The sequence below is a fragment of the Oryx dammah genome, unplaced genomic scaffold, assembly GCF_014754425.2.
Source record: "Oryx dammah isolate SB20612 unplaced genomic scaffold, SCBI_Odam_1.1 HiC_scaffold_14, whole genome shotgun sequence".
NCBI classification, from domain to species: Eukaryota; Metazoa; Chordata; class Mammalia; order Artiodactyla; family Bovidae; genus Oryx; species Oryx dammah.
Window position 1 is genome coordinate 23,383,094 of NW_024070198.1, and position 22,541 is coordinate 23,405,634.

The 22,541-nt window shown below is 50.8% G+C and overlaps 1 protein-coding gene and 1 non-coding gene across 4 annotated transcripts in view; one reads left to right on the forward strand and one right to left on the reverse strand.

The window, feature by feature from the left end:
- The window catches only part of SH3PXD2A (SH3 and PX domains 2A), a 259,112-nt gene that overhangs the window by 137,294 nt on the left and 99,277 nt on the right, over positions 1-22,541 (reverse strand). For all 3 annotated transcript variants that reach the window (XM_040254322.1, XM_040254321.1, XM_040254320.1), the window contains exon 3: positions 20,736-20,811. In XM_040254322.1, the coding sequence (XP_040110256.1) occupies positions 20,736-20,811 (76 nt within the window). The remainder of the gene's footprint in view (positions 1-20,735; positions 20,812-22,541) is intronic.
- TRNAE-UUC lies at positions 18,788-18,859 on the forward strand. Its single transcript has one exon. It is a non-coding gene; the product is annotated as a tRNA-Glu (tRNA).

Consider the following 22,541-nt stretch of genomic DNA (forward strand, 5'->3'; position numbering starts at 1 on the left):
CACGGCTGTGGTACTGACAGATTGATGAAGACAGACGCTCTTAAGTAAAAAGCCTTGGGCGGAGGAGGACCGAGAGAACCTAATGCCTGAACCTGCTCAGGGCTCTGCCTTCACCATGAAAAACAACAACAAAAAACACCCCTCTTCATTTTCATGCCTTCAATTTCAAAGGGGCTGATACTACTAACCCCCAACTCCAGGAGTAACCCTAGGGGGCAGGGACCCAAACTGCTCCAGGGAGAATCAGCCTAGGAATTCATTAATCATTCAGAACAGAGTACAAAGAGGCATCAGCTTTTCACTGGACAACAGGGTCTGGTTAGGGGAGAGAACACAGAGGCCTGAAGGAAGGGAACACAACACATGGAGGGGAAGAGACTGGAGAAACAAGGTCAGCCTTTGCCGGCTCCCCAGGTTTCTGCAAGCTGGTCCTGCCCTCGATGCTCAGCTGTTTGCTGACTGCAGCGGGGAGGCAGGCCCCTGCTTGTCTCTCCAGAGCTGCCCCTGAAGCCAGTGTGCTGTCTCTGATCTGCTGCAGTCTGGGGACAACACCGGCTCACACCTGCTCTCAGCCTCTGATGTGGCTGAGATGACAGCCCCACTCTCTGCGGCCTTCTGCCTGGCTCAGTCTGCACTCTGCCCCCAAGCCTGCTTCTTACATGCTACACCTGGCCTTGCTTGCCCTCGACCCAGACCAGTAGAGACAACGGGCCCTGTGGGCTGGGGGAAGGCTGGGGTGAAGCCCAGATGCTGAGGCTGGAAGCAGTAAGCACACACAACTTCTGCAAGGACCTGGTCCCACAGGGGAAGGTTCACAGCCCAGGGAATCCTGACTCCATGCCCTGAGTTCTGGCTCCCACGAATCTCTCTCTTCCAAATCCATGCCAAGATCCCACCTTGGCTTAAAGTCTAGCATGGTAAGCATTTGTGGGTTTTGCCTGTCAGAATTTGTGCCCAAGTTTTCTTTGGAGGAATAATTTCTCCTTCATTCTCCGTCTGTTTTTAGGAAGGCTCATCCTACCCTAAACTCCTGGAGTTACCAATTAGTATAGTCCAGCCATGGGCATGTGACCCAAGTTGGTCAAGTGAGAATCAGAATGGGACTTTGGTGGAACCACCAGAAAGAGAAGTGTTCCTTCTACAGGGGCTGCTAACTCATCAACTGTAAGTCCCAAATCGCTAGGAAGCCTCTTTGCTTCCTAGTGGTGGGCCACTTCCCCATCACCATTTGGGGAAAGCCTGAGAATGAAGTCACTAGAGAAGAAGGCAAAGCTGAGAGCTAGAGAGACCCAGCCATGCCTGAAGCCATTACCCCTGAGGTTTTCAGCTAGGTGAGTCAATAAATTTCCACTTTTTTCTTAAACCAGATGGAGATGGGTCTAGTCCTTGTCACCAGGAGGCTCCTTTTTAAGGTGGGTCAAAAAGTTCATGTCAGTTTTTCTGTAACATCTTATGAAAAAAACCCACATGAATTTTTGGCCAACCCAATACATCTAGTTCTGTACATCATTTCAATACACCTAGCTCACACAACGTGTACTGTTGTGTGATATGAGACAAGTCACAACCTAATTGAATCTCAGTCTCTCAAACTGCAAAAGGGGCACAGTAATGTCTAACTCAAAGGATTATTATGAGGAATCAATGAACAAGTGTATTAAAGCATTTGACATGGAGCTCAGGCCATAATAAATGTTGAACAAATGGGATTTCTTATGAGCTGACAAGTCCAGGTCAAGGAGGTGTGGGGCGGGGTGGGGCGGGGCTGGGGGCACCACCTGGCCCGGCCCACCTCCTCACTGGGCACGTGGGGTCCCAGCACCGCAGCCTTCCTTGTGCACCCTTCCACCTGGTTTCCCCACCCAAGGCCGAGCGCTAACTCCCTTCAGCCTGTAGAACCTTTCCTGATTCAAGCCCTGCCCCCTAAACACACTGTGTTTCCCCCATGGCTCCGGTTTCTGCTCTTCCTCCTTCCACCCGATTCAAAGAGCAGAGAGCGTGACACAATGAAGGCAGGATTACTCACTCCATCCGCCCACCTTGGGCGCTCTGGGATGACTCACACAGGTGCGGCTGCCCCTCAGCATTCTCTGCCCCCGGTTCCACACGCTCAGGGAAACAGAGTTACAAAACTCCACTGGGGTTTTGTCACCAAGAAAAATCTTAACCCTCCTGCAGCCGCAGCACGCTTACAGTAAGAACCGGCACACCCAGGAGGGAACAGCCATCTCCCAAGTTCTGGCGTGGAGATGCCCACTCCCATTGCAGTCCAGGCCGAAGGGAACAAAATCTTCCACTCCTCCACCCTCAGTGGGGCCGGGGGCGGGGGCTGGTTTCTGGGTGTCTGCCAGAAAGCAAGCACCAAGTCCTGGAGTATCAGAGGTTTTAACGTGTCTTTACTGAACCAAATGGAATTGAAGGTTTTTGGAATGGTTTTATAGAGTTATGGGACCAGAACAACTTTTTTCTTTATTTTCTATAAGAAAGTGCTTTTTGGGAAGGGAAATATAAGGATTGCAAAGAGTTGGACACGACTGAAGCGACTCGGTATGCACACATAATATACATACAGCAAAGTGCATATGCATGTATAAAACTCAATGAATTTCACAAACGGAACCCACCAATGCAACCAGAACCTAGGCCAAGAAATGGAGAAGAACATCATGGCACAGGAACAGATTTCAAGTCGGAGTTTTTTGGTACTTCAGGGCTCACATGGATGTTAGACCTCTGGACTAACAGGGTGGGTCATCTCTGTTGCAGAGAGGGGACACTAACACATTTATTGATTTTAGTGATATTTACTTTTATTTAAAATTATATGCTTTATCATTTAATTCAAGTTGCAAGAAATTTAAATGCACAGTGAATGTAGATCCCTGATATGAGGGAAGTGTGAAACATGAACGTTTGATTTGTTAATTGGCGTTAATTAGACAAGGAATAAATTACCTACAAGCTTAGCTATGGGAAGAACAGTGGAGATAGAAACAAAGCCTTTGAATTTGCTGACTTGTTCTCCCTTGAGTTGGAGAATACCCAGGGTAGTCTTTAGCCCTGATATAGGCTGGAGATTATTTCATGAGCTATAAGGTCTTATTTTATTTATTTATTTGACAGCGCCAGGTCTTAATTGTGGCACATGGGATCTTTAGTTGGTAGTATGTGGGTACAGGCTCCCTGCATTGGGAGCTCGGAGTTTTAACCACTGGACTGCCAGGGAAGTCCCTGTAAGAACTTAGTTTAGAAAAGCCCAGGTCTTATAAATTGCCTGTAAGGTAGCCGGCATCTAAGGATTTCCAACAGATATCAGCTCAGAGAAGGATGTTTGTCCCAATGGCACCGTGGGTTGGCAGAGAATGTGGGCTGCCTCAGCTTGACTCTGGGAGGAGAGAGAACATTGCAAGGTGGCCCTGAGCCTCAGGGAAGGAAGAGGTTTTGTGTTAAATATAATAGCATTTAAAGTGGCCACGCTGAGGACAAATGTCACTTGGGTGCCACTGAGGTTCCTCAGAGTGCAGGCTATGGCCTCATTCAGAGCTGAGCTTGGACAGGGCTGGACGCACCCTGGCAGGTACTCAGTAAACCATGTAATACTTACTCCAGTTGGGGGACAGGTGGCAAAGGCCGAGGGCACCGGCCTTCCCAGCCACGCACGGTCACACACGTCTGGTTTCACCTTTCAGTTGTATTTTTCTATTCTTGGTCTAGTGGAAACATTGAGAGAAACTAAAAATCTAGGACTGTTGAACTGCCAGCAGCAGGACTGGGGTGTGGGTTGTAGAGCTGAGGGGCCCAAGGTCTTTAAAATGTCTGTGTCCCGGGCACCTTCAGCTGCCTGAACATCAGGTTCTCATTCGGCAAGCGGGGTCACAGGGCTGGGATGTGGACTGGAAGCAGCACTTGGCACAAACGCAGCGCACGTGCTGGGCACACGGGAGGCGGGCAACGAGACACCTGCTGCTACAGAGAAAGACGAGGACGAGTCGCGATGTGTGGCCGGTGGTCCCTAATCTTAAGGCTGCCTGATTTCCAATTCCACCCCCACCCCACCTCCGCTCCTAGTCCTTTTCTCCACCCAGAAACCCAAATATTTTTTTAAATGAAATCTTTCCTGGGACTTCCCTGGCGCTCCAGTGGTTAGGACACCACACTTACACGGCCAAAAGTGAGGGTTCAATCCCTGGTCAAGGAACTAAGATCCCGCATGTTGCTGCCCAGCACACCGAGAATAAAATCTAAACTCCTCACTGCAACGGGCAGGATCTGACTCATGCCTCTCTCTCCATCTCATCTCCCCAGGCCAGCACCAGGCATCTGGGGATTTAATTAGCACCACAAACACATCCAGAGCCTTCTTACCTCGGGCCTGAATGCCTGCCATTCCCTCTCCTGGGACAATTCCCGCTGCCCTTTCCATGGCAAACGCCTTCTATCCTTCGGGTCACCTCATTTTGAGGCCTTGGCAGACCACTCTGCTTTCCTCTCCCAGGGGTTGATTGATTCTCTCCTAGATTTCACTGAGATTTGTAGTGATCTTGCCTCTTTACTTGCCTCTCTCAGTGAGATCCTATATGGGGTCTCCTTTACTAACTGTATCCTTAAGGCCCAGCAGAAGGACTGGCAGGCAGTGGCCCTTGGTTGACATCTGCTGCTGCATAAGTGTGAGTGTGTGTGTTGACACACCTTTGCTCCAGACTGTCTCTTATTTTTACACACACACACACACACACACACACACACACACACACACATAGCTCGCCCCACACACACTGGGACCTGCTGGACCAGACCAGGGCCGCAGCGGGGACAGACTCACCCTCCAGGATCCAGACAGAGTGGGGCCAGAGAGTGTGGTTAGCTCAGAGCCCAGCATCAGGGCCAGGCGGTCCCCCACTCCATGTGGGTGTGGGTGCGGCGGGCATGGTGGGCAGTGGCTCAGCACCCCCCCTCTGGGAGCCCGGGAATAAAGGGCCCTATTCAGCCCTGGCAGTCTCAGCTCCTCCCTGCCAGGGGAGGCTGTCCTCAGGAAAGGGGACGGTGGGACGCTGGGCAGTGCTTCCCGGCAGGCTCTCCCTGTGGCATGGCCCACAGCAAGGACGGAGGGTTTGGGGGGAGCAGGCAGTCAGGGATCCAGGGCCTCTGGGGCTTGAAGAGCCAGAGCAGAAAGGCCCAGCCAGATGAGGAGGCTGTGAGGCAGGCCAGGGCAGTCCTGGTTCAGCAGGCAATGCTGAAAGGCCTGGTTCACTGTCGATGCTCTGAAGTAGAGGAAAATCCCCAGGATGCGGAGGCCCACTGGATAATTGCCCCATAACCACAAGCCTGGCTGTGCCAGCCAGAGGGGTTCTTGTCTGGCATTCTGGGGTGGACACTGTTCCCAAAGCCGGCTTTTCTTGAGCTCTGCCTCTGTTGGTAGAACTGAGCCCAGACAATCAACTCTCTTCAGCAACCTCCTACCAATATCTTCCTCGATTCTATCACCTTCTGCAACGAAGGTGAGGATGATATAAGTAATAGGTCACATTCACTGAGTAGTTGGTGTGTACAAGGCACTGTGCTGGGTACTTTATATTTATTCACTTATTTGATCTTCACATCAACCTATGATCTAGGTGACTGGGTCCCATCTTACAGGTAGGTAAACTGAAGGTCAGCAAAGTTGAGTGGCCTGCCCAAGGTCACACAGCCAGTAAGTGGCAGAGCTGGAACTGGGCGTGTCAGGCTCTCTGTCTTTGGCAGTCTGAAAGTTCCTGGCCTCTTAATTCTTTAGCTGTGTTCCTTCTTTTCCGTGCATGTTTCTCCAGGTAGTACATCCCAACCCTACTCCACCCCATAACCATGGGCACCGGCACCGTTCACTCACTCACTAACCATTCAGCTTTCCCTGGCGTGTGTGTTGACTGTGGGCCGGGACGTGATGGTGAACAGTGGCACGTGGCCCCTGCCCTCACAGAGAACATGGTCTGGGTGGGTACTGTGCTGCAGTGCAATCAGTGATGATGGGGACATACAAGGAGGGAGACAGGCTGAAAGGTGATAGGAATGCACCAGGTTAAGGGTAGGGAAAAGAATGTTCCAGGAGGATGGGAGAATGTGAGCAAAGGGCCAGAGATACAAGAAGCCAGCTAGGGTGAGTTCAGTGTGGCTGGTGGGATGAGAGAGAAAAAGAGTATATGTATGAACGTGTGTGTGTGTGTCTGTGTCTGTGTCTGTGTCTGTGTGTCTGTGTATAAGTGTGTTGGGAGGTTCTGAGATGCGGTACTTGAACACACAATGGTAACAGGGGCTCAATCACATGGACCACACGGCAGAGGAGAGCCACTGACGTTATAAGTTTCAGAAACACACATTCCTGAACTCTTATGGCCGCAGACCACAGTTTACACCTGGGAAGACATAGTCCCCTTAGACCCTTCTGAAGCCCTTCTCCCTCAAGGGGGTAAAATCAGGAGATCCTGGAGGTCACTGTGTCCAGCTCCCTCACTTTCTGAGGTCTAGGCTGCGCACAAAGAGGGCCATGTCTTGCTTGACTCCGCAGAGCAAGTTAGCAGCCAGGCTGGGACTCGGCAGGACTTGGGCTGGCAGCCTGGTTCCAGGGTGGACTTTGTAGCGTCCGCACTTAAAATTTACATTCCCCAGAGTCCCCAGCTCAGCTGTTTTTCTTACTTCCAATTTTTACCCCAATCCTAACCCAACAACAAGAGCTGCCAACATTGACACCATCTCACACAACTGAGGACTCAAAGGAGCCTGTGGTAGTCTGCCTTCAGGGTGGTCCCCGGTGACTCTGGCCTCCTGGTCCTCACGCCTTATATCGTCCCCTCCCACAGTGAATAGGGCCAACCTGTGGGGCCAGCAGGACACTTTGGAAATGATGGTGTGACTTCCAAGGCTAGGTTAGAAAAGGCATTGTGGCTTCCTTCTTGATCTTGCCCTAGGGTCACTCCCACTGCGAAAACAGCCGTTGAGCCGTAAGGACACTCAAGCAGAGGGGCAGCTAGGAAGGCATTGAGGCCTCCTGCCAACAGCCAGCACCAGCCTGCAGGCCACAGGAGTGAGCCATCTTGTCAGTGGATCCTCCTGCCCCCGTGAAGCCTTCAGATGACATCTTGACTAAAAACGTCATGAGAGAGCCCAGGTCAAAAGCATACACCTAAGCCATTCCTGAACTCCTGGCCTTAGACCTTGTGTGAGATAATAAATGTTTATTGTTTTATGTGGCTAAATTTGGGGGAGTTATGTTTGTTATGCAGCATAGGTCACTGATATAGGGCCTGGCACTACTCTTGAGAGAATGAGAGTCCCTAGGTTACCTGAATCAGAGATATTTGGGGTATTGACTATAAATGCAGATTCCTGGGGTTTACCCAGACCCTCTGAATTAGAGAGAAGGGTAAAAGTCTGCATTTTAAATAACCTGCCCCGCCCCCTCGCCCAACACACACACACACACAAGTGAATCTCATGTACCTTTTAGGCTTAGAAGCACAGAGCTAATCTAACTTACTTTACAGATCTAGAGAGGCTCAAAGAGCTGGTGGTTTGATTCTTATCACACATGTGAGTTGAGGCAGGCTTGGGTCGAGAATTAACACTGGATTTCTGGTTTGGTGTTCTTTCTACTTATTTCCTCCTTTGTCCATTCCATTTTGCTTTTTTGAGAAGTGTAGGCTTTGTTTCTTTTTATTTATGTCAAAAACACTCACAAAGCAAAAGTTAAAATCGCTCAGTGGAGTCCAATTCTTTGCAACATTCTATACAGTTCTATACATTCTACAGACATTCTATACATAATTCTATACAGTCCATGGAATTCTCCAGGCCAGAATACTGGAATGGGCAGCCATTCCCTTCTCCAGGGGATCTTCCCAACCCAGGGAAGATCTGAAGAAACTGAAGCTCAGGGGTATCTTTTGACTTCCCCCAAGTCACACAGTCCTGGAGCTAAAGCCAGGTCTGACTCCAGGCACTTACTTTGCTTCATTGAATGCGTCTGGTCACAAAAAAGATTTAGCAGAAGATGGGTACCAAGGCAGCAAACAATGAGGGCATTTCTAGAGCCCAGAAAGAGAAATGGGGCTCCAGCAACAAGTCTGAAGTATCCCAAGAGACATCAAGCAGACAAACAGGGCTTGCTCACTTCCCAGGCCATCGTGATCTGTGACTGTCTACTGCCGGGCAGTGTTCGTGCCTCCAGATATTTGGGGGCAGTGTTATTTATAGGCCATGTTTCTATTTATAGTTTCATTGAATTTCTGCTCACCCTAGCTAGATTCCACCCCACCCCCACCCCCAGAAAGGAGAGGATAAGAACTCTTTTACCAGTTGTGTCAGGGCAAAGGTGAAGGTCAAAGCCTTGGCTGTGTGTGCAGCCTTTCAGCAGGAGCTCTTCATGGGGAAGCATTCAAGACAAGGGGGCTTTCTACGCTTTCCAGAGGAAATGGGGGTTGGGGGGAGGACACAAAGCTGGCCTTATACAGAGACAGCCACATTCTGCCAACACAGTAGGATTTGAGGTGGGCCTAGAAGACCTCTCTGTTCCTCTAAAATGTTTTCCCTTTGCATGATATTTCACCATTAGGCGCTTGTTCTTTTGGTCTTAATGGCTATTAGATGACAAAATGTTGAGACTGTGTGTGAGAAAACCTAGACAGTATCAAGTCCAGTAATTTCACAGGTGGAGAAATTCAGGCTTACAGAGGGGCTACGACCTGTCCTCGTGGCGAGTCGGGGCGGGGGGATCTGAATGAATAAGACGTGGTTTCTGTTCTTCAAAAACTTCAGTTTTCAAAATCCCCATGATCAAGGAAGAAGGAACTGAAGTTCAGAGGTATTTTCTGACTTGCCCTAAGTCACACACTGCTGGGACTAAAGCCAGGTCTGATTCCTTTCTGAATAAATGGACATCCATTACCATATGCAGGAAACCATCTCAATGTTGGAAGAGCCGTCGGGCACAGCAGAAGAAACTGTGGACAGCAAAGCAGGCTCAGAACTTCTCTCTTACCCAGTTTTATGAATGAACAAGTCAAACCAAGTGACATTTCCTAAGGTTCTATTTGGTGCTCCAAATGAAAACTTCTTGGTTTCAGGGTTACATAGAAAAGTAAAGGCAAAATGGGATTTCGTTCTTATTTTTAGTCCCCTGTTGAACCAGATAACTAGTGACAACTGTCACTACATGGTTATTTTATAAATTTATGTTTACAAAGCCAGCTGGCGGAAGTCATTCCTTTTGGGTACTATGCATGCAATTCCAGCATCTAACACTAGGTGGCTTGTTGAAGTTGGGTAGGTTAAGTGAAAAGGGAGAAAGTGTTACCTGGAGGATCTTTACTGTCAGAACACTTTATCAAAAGGACAACACTGATCAACCTCTAACTGATATAATTTTAAAAACCCATAATATGAAACTTGAAAAAAAATCTAAAGAAATGCAAACACTCTGGTGTGGGTGGCATACCCTTTCTAGCCAGTGAGTCTTCATCGGCAAAGTGTGGTTGTTGTCATTCAAAGAGATGAATATAAGCACATGAAACCCTTTGCACAAAGTTTGACAAAAATATGTACTTAATAAAGAGTAGCTATAATCCTTAAATAGAAATCTCTCAGTTACAACTGTTAATTTTGTTAAAAATTCTAAGCCTACACATAGTTCCTCAGAAAGCTGTTTTCTCCTGTAGCCAATTAGTATCCCTGGGCTACTGGGCTCACATGTGAACTCCTTCTGCAACAAGCTTTACTATTTAAAGAGAAGAGCTCTGCTAACTACAGAGATCTTACTTAAGCCACCTTCGTCAATTACCAAAGTCGTAAATTCATCTTTCAGTTCAGAAACAAGAAGCTGAGAGTAAAAAAACTTGCCAATCAGAGAAGGCACCAAATTACCAGTCACTCCTTGTCTCAACTCTCCTCTTCTGGCTTGTTTTGAAATTTAGGTCTGCAATAACTGTTTCATAAAGAAGAGCAAAAGATACTCCTTTAGAATCTCAGTTTATTGTATTTTATTATTTTTTTTGTCTTTACCTTTTTGCTGGAGACTCCTTAAGAGAGACCCAAGCCTTTTCCTCTCCTAACAGTACAACACAACTGTCCATGTAGACTTAAGATACCATGTTATCATCAAAACCACCAGTGAACGGTTCCTAGGCTAGTCTCTCCCATCACCCATCTCCAGAGAGACTTCTGAAACAAAAACCTTAGCAATCACCTTGGCCCCAAACTTCACCCCATCTTGGAAGGGAGGGGAAAGTGTTCCGACTTACTGACGACAAAGTGTGGCTGGGGCTTGAGCACCCTTCTGGGTAGGCTGGTGATGGGGGGGTGCGAGGAGGGCTGTGCCGTGACATACACCCCCATCCCACACGGACCCAGGAACAGGCAGGCAATTCAGGTATGTATAGGGATGTGAGAGCGATGAACCAGCCCTCACAGGTGTGATGCCTCGTCTCCCACGCACCTCTAACTTAGGTCAGAAATTGACTTACCAACACAGGGCCAGTGGTTTATATTAGGTGAATGGCCTGAATGTAACCAAACACCCAGGAAGTGCTGAAGACAGTCAGCCAGTCTACCAAAGGGCTCCACTGGACCTTAAAACAGTGCTTCTCCTCCAGCTTTCCTATACATACAAATACCCTGTGCATCTTATTAGAATGCAGACTGTAACTTCCCAGAGTCTGGCATGGGGCCAAGACCCTGCATATCTAACGAGCTCTCCGATGAAGCTTCGCTGCTGATCTGCCAGCTACATTTTGAACAGCAAACCTTGAAATGCACAAGACCGCCTGCAAGACCTCACTCTTGGGAAAAGCGCTGAGAGAGACAGTTCAGTCTTTCGTGTCGAGCCCTGAACTAGGACTCACCAAGTCACCATCAGGTATGGAGTGCTGGCTGTGTGCTTCATGGATAACATTTCATCTGATACTCTCAACAGCCCTGGGGGAATTTAACAGATGAAAGTCACCAGGGAGGTGCAGAGATGCAGAGTAAGGCTAGCCCTGGCTAGCCTGGTCACAGGCTAGGCTGTGGAGAGGCTGAAGTGAGGCCTCCAGTGTTGACTGCCATGCAACACGTACCAGCCTCCGTCACGGAAAAAGCACAGTTTTGGACAACAAGCACCCAGGTGTAAACCCAGAGGTGTTTGAGCCCAAAGCTGGTGTTTGGAACCACCACGCTCTGGGGCTGGCAGAGCTGAGGAGTCACACGGTATATCCTTCAGCAACGCAGCTTTGGAAATTCTCCCTGAGATCTGCCCCGTTCGTCCTCATTAAGGGGAAATCCAGCCCCTGGGCTCCAGCCTGGGGAGAAATAGAAGCGTGGCCCTTCTCCCTCCCTCTCTTCCCCTGAAGGATAGAGAGAGGCTACTGCTGCCAGCCCCGTGCCCGCCCCTTGCAGTGCCCTTGCTTCCTCCTAAGCTTTCTGAAGGTGCATTCAAGTGAACAGACTTCACCTTCAGGCCATGCCAGTCCCTCAGGCCCACTGTGGTCTGGAGGCCGGGCTGCCTGGCATCCTGGGGCCTCCACGGTGGACACCAGTCCTTGCAGCCGTGGAGGTGAAGGGGGAGGGATGCTCTCAGGGCCCACAGCTCGGAGCCAGGCGGCCCCTGGATGAATGGGGCATCAGTTCCTATGGGCCTGGGGCGTCTCCAAGAGCTAGCTCAGTTCTCGCCAGGGAAGAGCTCTGGCTCAGGGCTCTGTCCTTGGGCTGGGTCCAGTTGGGGTGACCTTGAGCAAGCAGTGGAGGGGTCAGCCCAGGGACACCATGGAGATCTGCCATCAGCACCCCTTACCTCCTAAGAAGGGGGGCCCTGAGCTCCCTCTCAATGGACCTCAGTGTTCTTCCTGCACCACCACTACCCCGCCACCCCTCCTAACCCTTGGGCCCAGAAGCCAGAGCGCCTAGTGCCCGGAGGCTCCTGGGGAGGGAGGCTGGTGGTGGGACTCCCCAGCACAAAGCATCTTTCATACATGCCAGAGGCTTCAGCTAGCTCAGAGAGTGGGGGAAGCTTCCTTTCACCCCAGGGTGAAGTCCAAGGCCCGAGGTGGGGGAAAGGTCCTGGGAAAACTGGATCTGCATCTTGGGCTGGGCTGCCCCCAATACAACCTGCGTGTCATCAGCCGTTCTCGATCCCTCCCTCACCCCCACTCCAGTCCAGCAGCGAGGCCTCCTGGCTGTTCCTCTGAAATACACCTCAGGCCTTCTTCCCGCCACACCACTGTCCAGCCTGGGCCAAGCCAGCCTCCTCTCTTGCTGGCCCCATCTAGTCTCCACGGGTCTCCCTACCCCACGCTCACTCCCTTTCCCTTCCAGTCTATGCCAGATGCTCAGCTGAGAATCCTTTCAAAACAGAAATCAGATCATGGGTCCTCAGCCTAAAAACTTCAGAGACCTCTCACCACACTGAGGACAAATCCTCACCCCTCAGTCTGGCCCGGAACCCTGGCACAGCCTGGCTGGGTGTGGCAGTCACGCTGAAAACTCACTGACCAGGCTTCTCACGGTGCCCATCCACCCAGGGGCCCAGCACCTGCTTTCTTCTCCAGCCTCAGCGGCCTTCTTGCTGTCTCACCTGTAGCACATCTGAGCTCAGGTAACTGAGCCGGCATTTACACGAGTGTGAATTTACTGATAGTGCCACTCCCAGGGCACATCTGAGTGCCCTCTACGCAGGAGTGAGAGGATGTAACCCTCGAAAAAGGATGTTTGGGCATGGGGTAAGCAAACCATTTATTTCTAGAGGGGAGGAGGTGGGGAGATCAGGAATGTCACAGAGACTGGAAGTCACTGGCCTCTGGTGACTTTGCCAGCGTGCAAGATGACCGCGGCTGCTCTGCCGAACTTCTAGTTTTCTGTGTGCAGTGTGCCACAGTGATGAGCGAGAGTTACACTAGAATCCAGGACTCTGGCTCCCTGCCCAGGGCACATTTTCCTGCACATTATATTAGGCAAGCTGACTGAGACCGTGTAAAGAATGTATGTCTGCTTAGATCAGAGGCTTCTTGTGGAAGATACCCCGGGATACACTCCACTGGGGGCTGAGGGTTTGGGGTGGGCGTTCAAGAGGCTGATTCTCTTCTAGAATTATCTCTGGACAAGAAGATACATGGCACATGGTGACAAAGTGACCTGACTCTTGCCTTGGTCTGGAAATGAGGGAATGGCATGGGGGAAGGACTAGGGGGCCTGATCCACACTGACATTTAAAAGTAAAAGGGGCCCTTGAGTGACTGCCTTCCCCAAAGCTCATTACCTCCAGGGAGACCTGGCTGCCGCGCAGCTCATGACCCTGCTCTGTTATCAGGGCATCAGGTCCAGAGACGCTCAGTCTCCTCCCACCTTTCTGCCCAGATCAACCATCTGGATCTTCACCTCTTCAGAAAGGCGCTCTCTGCAGCTTCGCAAGTGACCACAGGGAGGGCGGGAACAGCAGGAAGCGCAGCTGGGGCTGCTCTGTGGCGCTGACTCAGCACAGAGAGGGCGGGTGGGCAGAGGGTGGCGCACAGGAAACCCACGTGTCCTGCAGCTGAGCTGCCCGAAGGAGAGGCAGGCTGGGAGCCCCGGAGCCTCTCCCTCTACAGTTCACACCATGAGTTCTAGGTACTGCATGCTTGCACCGCTGTCCCAAACCGTGATTAACCCATTTGACAGATGAGGAAACCGATCTGGGAGGCTGGTGACTGGGCCGCATGGCAGACCTTACATGCTTACACACACGTGTGGAGCCCTCTCATTCCTGGGCAGCTCTGCCACGGGAGACACGCTAGGGAATCCTTGTTCCACAACTCCTGTCTGCCTGGTTCATTGTGGCCACTCCGCCCCCACACTTTCTACCTGCTTTACACACTTCCTGCTGTTCTTAAACATCCACACTCCATCACACTTGGCCTGCTGGCCCCTCAGCCTGGCACCCTGGGCCCTGATCTGCCCACATCTGGCTCAGTTCAGGTGTCACCTCTGTAAAGCGGTCTTTTTGGATCACGTAAGCTCAGGTGTGGGGCTTCCCCTGTGGCTCAGTGGTAAAGAATCCCTGCAATGCAGGAGACACAGGAGGCAAGGGTTTGATCCCTGGGTCGGGAAGATCCCCTGGAGGAGAGCATGGCAACCCACTTCAGTATTCTTGCCTGGAGAATCCCATTGTCAGAGCAGCCTGGAGTTTATAGAGTCACAAAGAGTAGGGCGTGACTAAAGCAACCCGGCATGCGTACACGCATGGAGCCCAGTGGCATGACCCAGCTGCTCTTATCACTCTTGGAAACTGCTCACTGGTTTCCTTCCAGACACCCCCTCTGGAAGGAGAGCTTCCTGAGAACAGCGGCCCAGTCTACCTTGCTCTTGGCTATGTCTCCAGTGCCTACAGCTGGGCCTGGCACCTAGCAGGTGCTCAACTAATACCTGCGGCAGAAACAAACACGGAACACTCTTCCACGTAGCGTTCAGAATCAGATGCCGAGAACAGGCCCCGGAACCACCCGCTGCCGATTACAGAGTGACAGGATGATTTTGAGGGGTGGGGGCAGTAATTACAGCAAGAGAAGACCCAGCACTTCCAGAGGAAGTAGAGGAAAGTTGCTTTTAAAACAGCACACAGTGCTGTTCAGGCCTATAATCTTGTTGATCTTTTGGAAACCCTGGCATTACCAGCAGACCCTATTTTCCCTTCTGCATCACATAGAACCTTTGCCTTTCTCTGCCATCCCAGGTCATTGGTGGGGCTCAGAAACCTCTCAGGCCATCTCCCCTGGGGGCTGTAGCACCCGCCAGCATCTCTGAGCCGCTGATTCCCTCGCAGCCCTCCAGGCCCTTTGGGGAGGGTTTTCTCAGGCCTGGTGGGGATCAGCAGAACCACTGACAGCCCAGGAAGAGAGCTGACTCTTCCCCACACCACGGACCAGCTCTAGCTAAACATATCCCTCCCCCTTGCTTCCTTCTGAGCTGGAACAAATACCGGATCTCCTGCGCAGGGCTCTTGGGGGGCAGGGAGAGGAAGGACTCAGAGCCCGTGCTTGCAATTCACCCAGCACCTACCCTGCATTGGGGCCCCAGACTGCCTCTTCACTAAGGGGCCAACATGTAAACTGGTGAGCGGGTACCGAAGGATGAAGCATGCTTGCTTTCTAAAAATATACCCCTCTAAGCTCATGAGGTCATGAGGCTACAGGCAGCCTGGCAGCACCTCTCTGATTAAGGTGATAGGCTCACTTTTCTTCCAAAGCTATCTAGCTTCTCCACGCCTCGCCAACCCGGGAGTATGCATACTGGTGGGTGGGACTGACTCTGATATGAGGGTGAAGGGGCTTTCTGGAAGTTCAGAGGCCAGCACCAGCCGTACAGAGACACAGATGGCTTGCAAGTGGGAGGAGGCCTCGCACAGCCTTTGCCAAGCGAGTTGACCTCTTTCTGCTCTGCTGCCTGGCTTCTGAAGCCCCTTGGTCCCTGGTCTCAGTGGTTTGCTTTTTACATCAGCAGCCACACATTCTATTTTACTCTGTAATGACCATTTCCTCCCCGAGAGCCTCCTTGGGCTGGCAAACTCAAGATATACAGGAAATCTATTCCAATCCCAGAATGGGCAACAGGAGATGGATTTTCCACAATAGTCTTTTAAAACAAGGCAGAGAGTTCCATGTAAACAGTAGGCTGCCCTGAGAGGCTGCTGACTCCATCGTGCCAGGCCCATTGTCCTAAAGAACTTCACTTCTGTCCACTCCTCCCCAAAGCAGGAGACCTCAGAGAGATGCACTTGTGAGACAATTCTCTTTGGTTCTCTTGCATTTCTGTGTCTTGTCAACAAAGCACTGACTGCCTTTTGTTCTGGATTATCTTTTCAAAGGTGCTTGTAGAGCAAACAGTTTAAAAAGACAGAGGCAGTGTCTTGCTCTGGAGCAATCAGCAGGAGACTGGGACAGTCTCTCTCCAGAGCCAAAGGAGTAGGTTTGCTTACTGCCAGTTACAAAAGATGTGGGCTCCCTAAGATCTGGTTCCTCTCCTATACTGTAATACACTGCACGTGCAGGCATTGTTCTGGGCCCATGGGGCCATGCCCTGTGGGACTTGGAGGCAATGGGAGCTGATGCCAATATGCTGTTGCTCATGCTGCTTGCAATGCCATCATGAAGACTTTTGTCTCAGAACCAGGAGTCTCGTGTTTTCTGCTGGCATCCAGGAGTCTGGGGTAAGCTAATGTAATTGGCTTGAAAATATGGTAAAATCCCATATCTTACTCTAAAATCTCAAATCTGGTAGACTAGTGCTGCTCATACTGAGGTCAACACTGTTGACCAATCTCTGAGTTTCAAGTCTGTTTCCTGAAACTCGGGTCTGTTTCCTGCTTCCAGCAAACTCAGAAGTCCCAAATTATAAAAATATACATAAACCAAGAAAAGAATTACTTTAATAAAAAGTATGCTCTACTTTGCAAAAGGGTTTATTACATGTCTCTTTTACAAAAATAGCATTTAGGATACCTAAAAGATGATGTGATTTGTCCCAAAGAGAAAAATTTACACAGAAGTTTTTAGGAATAAGCATTAATATAAAACAAGGTTCACTCCTACTTTTCTATTAGAGGTGCGAATGCCAATAGGTCAGGATTGGGAGTGGAACTTCTCAGGGATAATTGTCAAACCACTGTCTCCTTCCTAAGGATCAGCTGGCATGCTTACTTACTAGCCCTCTCTACCTCATTATACTAAAAGTCAATTTCTGGAGTCTGTAATTGTAGATAACTGAGTCATCAATTTCCTGGGTTTGATAATGTACTGTTGTTACATAAGATATTACTACTGGGGAAGCTGGGCAGTGGGTACACAGCTCAGTGGCTATGTGATGATGGAAAGTGATGTGACCTGTCCTTGAATTGGAACTAAGGCCACCTATCTTGTGGATTGGTCATGGAATTGGAAGGGAGGAATATAGAGTGCCTAGGAGTTTTACAGGGCTTCCCAGGTGGTGCTAGTGGTAAAGAACCCGCCTGCCAGAGCAGGAGACATAAGAGACGTGGGTTCAGTCCCTGCGTCGCGAAGATCCCCTGGAGGAGGGCATGGCAACCCACTCCAGTATTCTTGCCTGGAGAATCCCATGGACAGAGGAGCCTGGCAGGCTATGATCCATGCGGTCACAAGAGTCGGACACGACTTAGTGACTAAACCACCAAAGGTCTATGAGCCTCCAGACAGAAGCCTGCAGCCAGAGCACAGCAGCTGGCCTAATGCTCCAAAGACACCCCCAGAACCCCTACCTGGGCAGCAGAGACGCACGTCACGTCCCGGTCACCTCTAAAGCTAAAATCAAGGCGCCTCTGGAGACCACAGGGGCGCCCTGCTTCCTGCCCTTGGATTCCCCTTGTTCTGAAATTCCAGGCAAGGCAAAGTGCTGGCGGAGCTGTTCCTGAACCTGGCTGCTGCCCTCCTGGGCTGCCTGCTGGAGCACCCGCTGCTGGATTACCTCAGCGTCTTTGAGCACCGAGGTTCTGCTGAGTCACCGCCGCCAGGGCTCAACCCTGGGGAATCGGCAGGTGACTGCAGACGCCCTCTCCAGAGGCAGGGAGGTGGGAACAGGGTCTCCAGCTGGTGTCAGGTAATACAGTCTACCTGTAGGCATCCTGTCCGGGGCCCCTTACCAGCTGACGCTCCCACCCAGCGCTCTGTGGGTGTTGGCTGCTAAGGGCTCACAGCTCCCCTTCTGTAGGGACACGCCCTCAGTCCTCCAGAGCACCTGTCCACATTTCACACTGCTGGGAGAGGGGGCAGCTCATGATCACAGAGACTGATATACTATTACGGGGAGTATAAATATTGTCTCCTAAGATGGGACAACTCTGTGGTGCTGTCCACCCTCCAGAGCTCCTCAGGGATCAGGCTGAGGCCAGACTTAGCTGACCCTGTACCTCGGCCCCTTGTCTTCCCCTGCCCTGGGCTGCTCCCCTCACTGACCCAGGATGTTTACCTGAGAGCAGTCCTCCGAAGTCATCTTACCTAAGAACCCTCATCTCAGGCTCTGCTTTCCAGAACCTGACCTAAGGCAGGCAACATTCATCACTACCCTCCTCTGAAACCCTCATTTCCTGGGGGAGCTCCTTCAATTCAGGGTTGTGGGGTGGCTTGGGAACCCCCAGGCCCACTCTAACCCTTACTTGCTTGGTTCTGCTTCTGTTGGTTTTTTTTTTTTTTTTCCCCTTCAATCTTTTTCCTTCCTCTTCAAGCTAAGAACTGAGTAAAGTATGAGAGGGTTAAGGTAGCTCCTAGTGAGTGAGGGAAAAGCCAGTAACAGGGCCTGGGGATCTGAGGGTGGGATTCCAAATGTCCATTCTGAAGTTCTGGAGAGCAAGTGAGCAAAAGGGAAGATCCAGAGAGAGAGCTCCGCTGAAAGAAGGGGAGAAATGCAGAAACGCACAAGAAAAGGAAACTTCCTTCAGGATGGAGGGATGGGGTAGGCATGAGGGGCCAGTCAACCTCATTCCTCTAGACAATAACACATACGACGCACAATATCCTCTCTTGGGGGCTGGCCAAGTTCAGTGCCTTCTCCCAGGAGTTAGATATTTTGGGTGGGGGTGGGGGTAGGAGGGAGGGGCAGTCTTTTAAATTAATAGCTGCCATTTATTGAACATTTACTATGGGACAGGCACTGTGCAAAGTATTTCACATGAATTCTTTTGATCTTCACCCCAATCCTAGAAGAGGAACCTGAAGTTCACAGAGGTCTCTATCCTGCAGCAGGAGGCTTTTGATGCCTTGGGCTCACAATGAGCTCCTTCTCCATCAAAATTGGAATTTCAGGGAATTCCCTGGCAGTCCAGTGGTTAGGACTTGGCACTTTCACTGCCAGGGCCTGGGTTTGATCCCTGGTCAGGGAACTAAGAACCCACAAGCCAAGTGGCATGGCCAAAAAAAAAAAAAGGGAATTCACAGGGATAGGAAGGGTCACATTCTGCCTTAAGTGCGTCTATGATTAAGGAGTAGACCTTCCCTCTCTTTTAGCTTGAGGTTCCTTTAGATGAAGGAAACAGATCTAGATCTCCCTGGATTCACCCAGCCACCCCAGTCCCTGGCCCTGGGCACTTATTCCTGGGCCTCCTATTGGCTGAGCCCCTCATAAACACCCAGTGAGTAAATAACAGTGAAGCGCTTTCTCCTTGGATCACTGGTCACAAGTTGGGGAGAAACTGGTTCTTCTTGATAAACAGGTAGCCTTCATACCCCGAAGCTGGGTCTACTCAGCAACGGGGCCCGGCACTGGCTTCCTAGGATCTTGGACACTTGTGTCCACAGCATCCTAGCTGGGCTCCCAGGTCCTTGGTGGGTAGAGAATCTGACTGTACTGGAGCAACATCTAAGGTCACTACAAACCTGGGTGTTGGATGTTCCAATTCCCTTAAGGCTCAGCAGAAAGCCAGGCAGGGTGCAAAAGTCCCCCTCGTTAACTCCTGGGCTGGGGAATGGAGGCAGTCTTCTGCCTCCATGGAAGGGGCCCAGGGCTGAGATTCCTGACACCCTCACTGACTCATTCTCATCTTGTCTGTTCTGTAGGATTTAGAAGTTCTTCTTTTGTAGGTAAGTCAATTCTCTACAGCTTTAGCATTAGATGGGGAGGGCAGGCAGTAATGCCTGCTTTTGTCTTTCACTGATTTTGAGGATGGGGGTACACTTCTTAGAGAAGAACCACTCTCTGGGGGAGCTGCCCCTCAGTAGGTTTTCAAGCCAGTAAGCAGGTACTAACCATGGGGGGACCATGTGCCAGGGATTAATGAGACGCAGATCTGCTACTTGCAACAGTCCCACTGATTCCTGTCATCCTGGAGGCTGGCCCAGGGAGGGCATGGAGGGTGAAGACCACTGGAGGGCAGCTCCCCAGGAACCGGCCCAGCCCACCAGCCTGGGGAAAGACAGGGCATCAGAGAGCCAGCAGGCAGTACCACCCACGCAGTTCGGGGCAAAGAGCCCAGTTTGGGGCAGGAGACCAAGTTCACACCTCAGCTCTGCCACTTTTATGGTCAGTGACTTAACATCTCTGAATCCCAGCATCTTCATCCTTCAAGCAGAAATTATAATGCATGTCTCAGTTTGGAGATTTGTATATGATCACAAATTTAAAAGCACTTTGTAAACTATATATTCCCTACACCAATTGAAGACATCACAATAATAGCAAGTTATGACACACCTGAGAAGAGTCCCTCTCGATTACATAACATAATCAATTGCCTTGAATATGCTCCAAAACGGTGTGATGGTTAACGGCCTTTATGACCAGACAAACCTGGGTTCAAATCCTCTCTCTGTCAGCTCACAGGCTGAATTATGTAAGCTGGCGGGCCTCATTGGATAACTGTGCCAGGAGAACTTGAGCAGGGTGGGAGGGAAAATGTGCTCAATTTAAGGTTATCTGTGATTACAGTGGGAGCCAGTGGAGAGCCCAGTCTGCAGTTTTTCATCCTTTCATGGGAGAACTTGAGCTCTCTATGCTTTTTGTAAAAAGGACACCAAAGTCCCAGAGCTGAGAAGCTCCTCATAGGTTACACAGTCCGGGGCCAGCAGAGGTAGGAGAGGCCCCTGTCAAGACAATGGCCTTCAAAATTAGGGACTTCCAATCCCCTGGGGGTTGTTAATATGCAGGTTGCTAGGCCCACCCTGAGCCAGAATTCTGGTGGAATTGCCAACCTTCTCTTGGCCTAGAAAATGCCCCTCTCCAGGGTACCCCCATCCCATCATCAGGGACCATCCCAAGCTTACCTGGGAGGAAGGGGATGATTCTCTGCTTGGGGTCCTTCTGGCCACCTTCGATGGGAAACTTATCCAAAAGCTGCATCTGAGAAACCAGACAAGGGGATAGGATTCAGAAGACTGGAACTACTCCGTTTCCCTGACTCCGCTCCACTGCTCCCGGGCCCCACCGCCCTCACACGGATGAGCGACACCTCAAATCCCTCATTTCACAGACGATTAACAAACCACATGGGGCATGAGTGCGTGCAGGCAGAGCTCTCTGTGCATCAAAGGGGGTGCCTGAACTGTCTCAAGGAAGCCTGAGGGTGCAAGGGGAGGTGTCCGGAGACACCACAGAGCGTGGCTGGGGTAGGGGCCAGCAAGATTTCAGGCCAGGCTGCAGGTGGGATTTTCAGAGGCTTCTGTGGACCCAGTTTTTTTTCACATGTCATAAGCTGGGTGAGCTCTTTAGTCACACGTCACCCAACCCATCCCCCCCGACCCTAGGCCAGGATGCAGAAGGCCCCACCTGATACATCAGACAGACCACCCACCTTCCAGAACCACTCTGCAGAAACAGACCCAGATGTTATTTTAATTGCAAAACCAAGTCTAGCCCCTTGCCCCCTCCTCCATCTCCTACCTTCCCACCCTGAGGTCGCTGCTGTTTTTCCAGGGACAGACCCATTGGGAGAGCTTCCAGGGTTCTGGAAGAACAGCTGTTTTTTCTTCTGCTATGCTGGGCTGAAATTCTGTATAAACTGGAAAAACACACAGGAGACGGGATGGACGAAGCCACGGCCCCTGTGTGTGTGTGTGTGTGTGTGTGTGCGCGCGCGTGTGTGTGCGTGTGTGTGTGTGGTTAGCCTCCCTTCCAAGACGAGGGAGGGCCGGAGGTGGAGCGAAGTGGAGAGCCGGACCCAAACCACTGCCCCAGCTGCGTGACCCTGGGCCAGGCTGCAGGCTTTTGCCTCATCGGTAAAATGAGGAAGATCCCTCACATGATGACTGAAAGTTCATCCCTTCTTTCTAATATTAATTAATATTTATTGAGCATCTCCTTAGAGCACTGGGCACTTAGAAAAATCGGCAGTAAAGAAGAGACGAAGTTCCTGCCCTGAGGGAGTTTATATTCTAGTTGGTGAGAACACACAGTAACCAAATGTGTGCTATGTTGTGGGGATACGTGCTACAAAGAAAAATGTAGTAGGATAAGGTGGTGGGGCAGAACAGGAAGAAACAGTGATTTTATATAGCATGGTGAGGGAAGCCTCACAAATCAGATGGCAATTTGGCAGAGACTTGATGGAGAGGAAGCGAGCCACAGTGGAGGGGGATAACAGTCCAGGCAGGGGAAGAGCCAGTGGCGTGGAGGCTGGAGAGCAGTGCGCAGGGCTGGAGGTATAGGTAATGGGATCTAGGCAGAGGTGGATCATGCAGAGGATGGCTGGAGCTACAGGGAAGTGAAGGGGCCACACTGGGGAAACAGGAGATCGCTTAGGAGTCAACTTGGACCAAACTGCTGCCTTGGAGGTGGTGAAATGTGGTCCTACGCTAGATTCGACGTGTGCGTGGTACGTGTGCATGCATGTATGCGTGTGCACACGTGCCCGTGTGTGCATATTCCCATCTAGCCACCTGCCTGCCCAGTTCTAACGCATGATTTTAGGATCCTCTCTTGCACAGCCATAATCCAACATACACAGGCTATTTAGAGCCCACACATGAAGGGTGGGTCGTTGTTGGATTCCATTCAAAACAACACAACTACTGCACCGTTATTAACTTTCACTTCCCTGAACACAGACTAAAATTTAACAAAAGCTGGCTCAT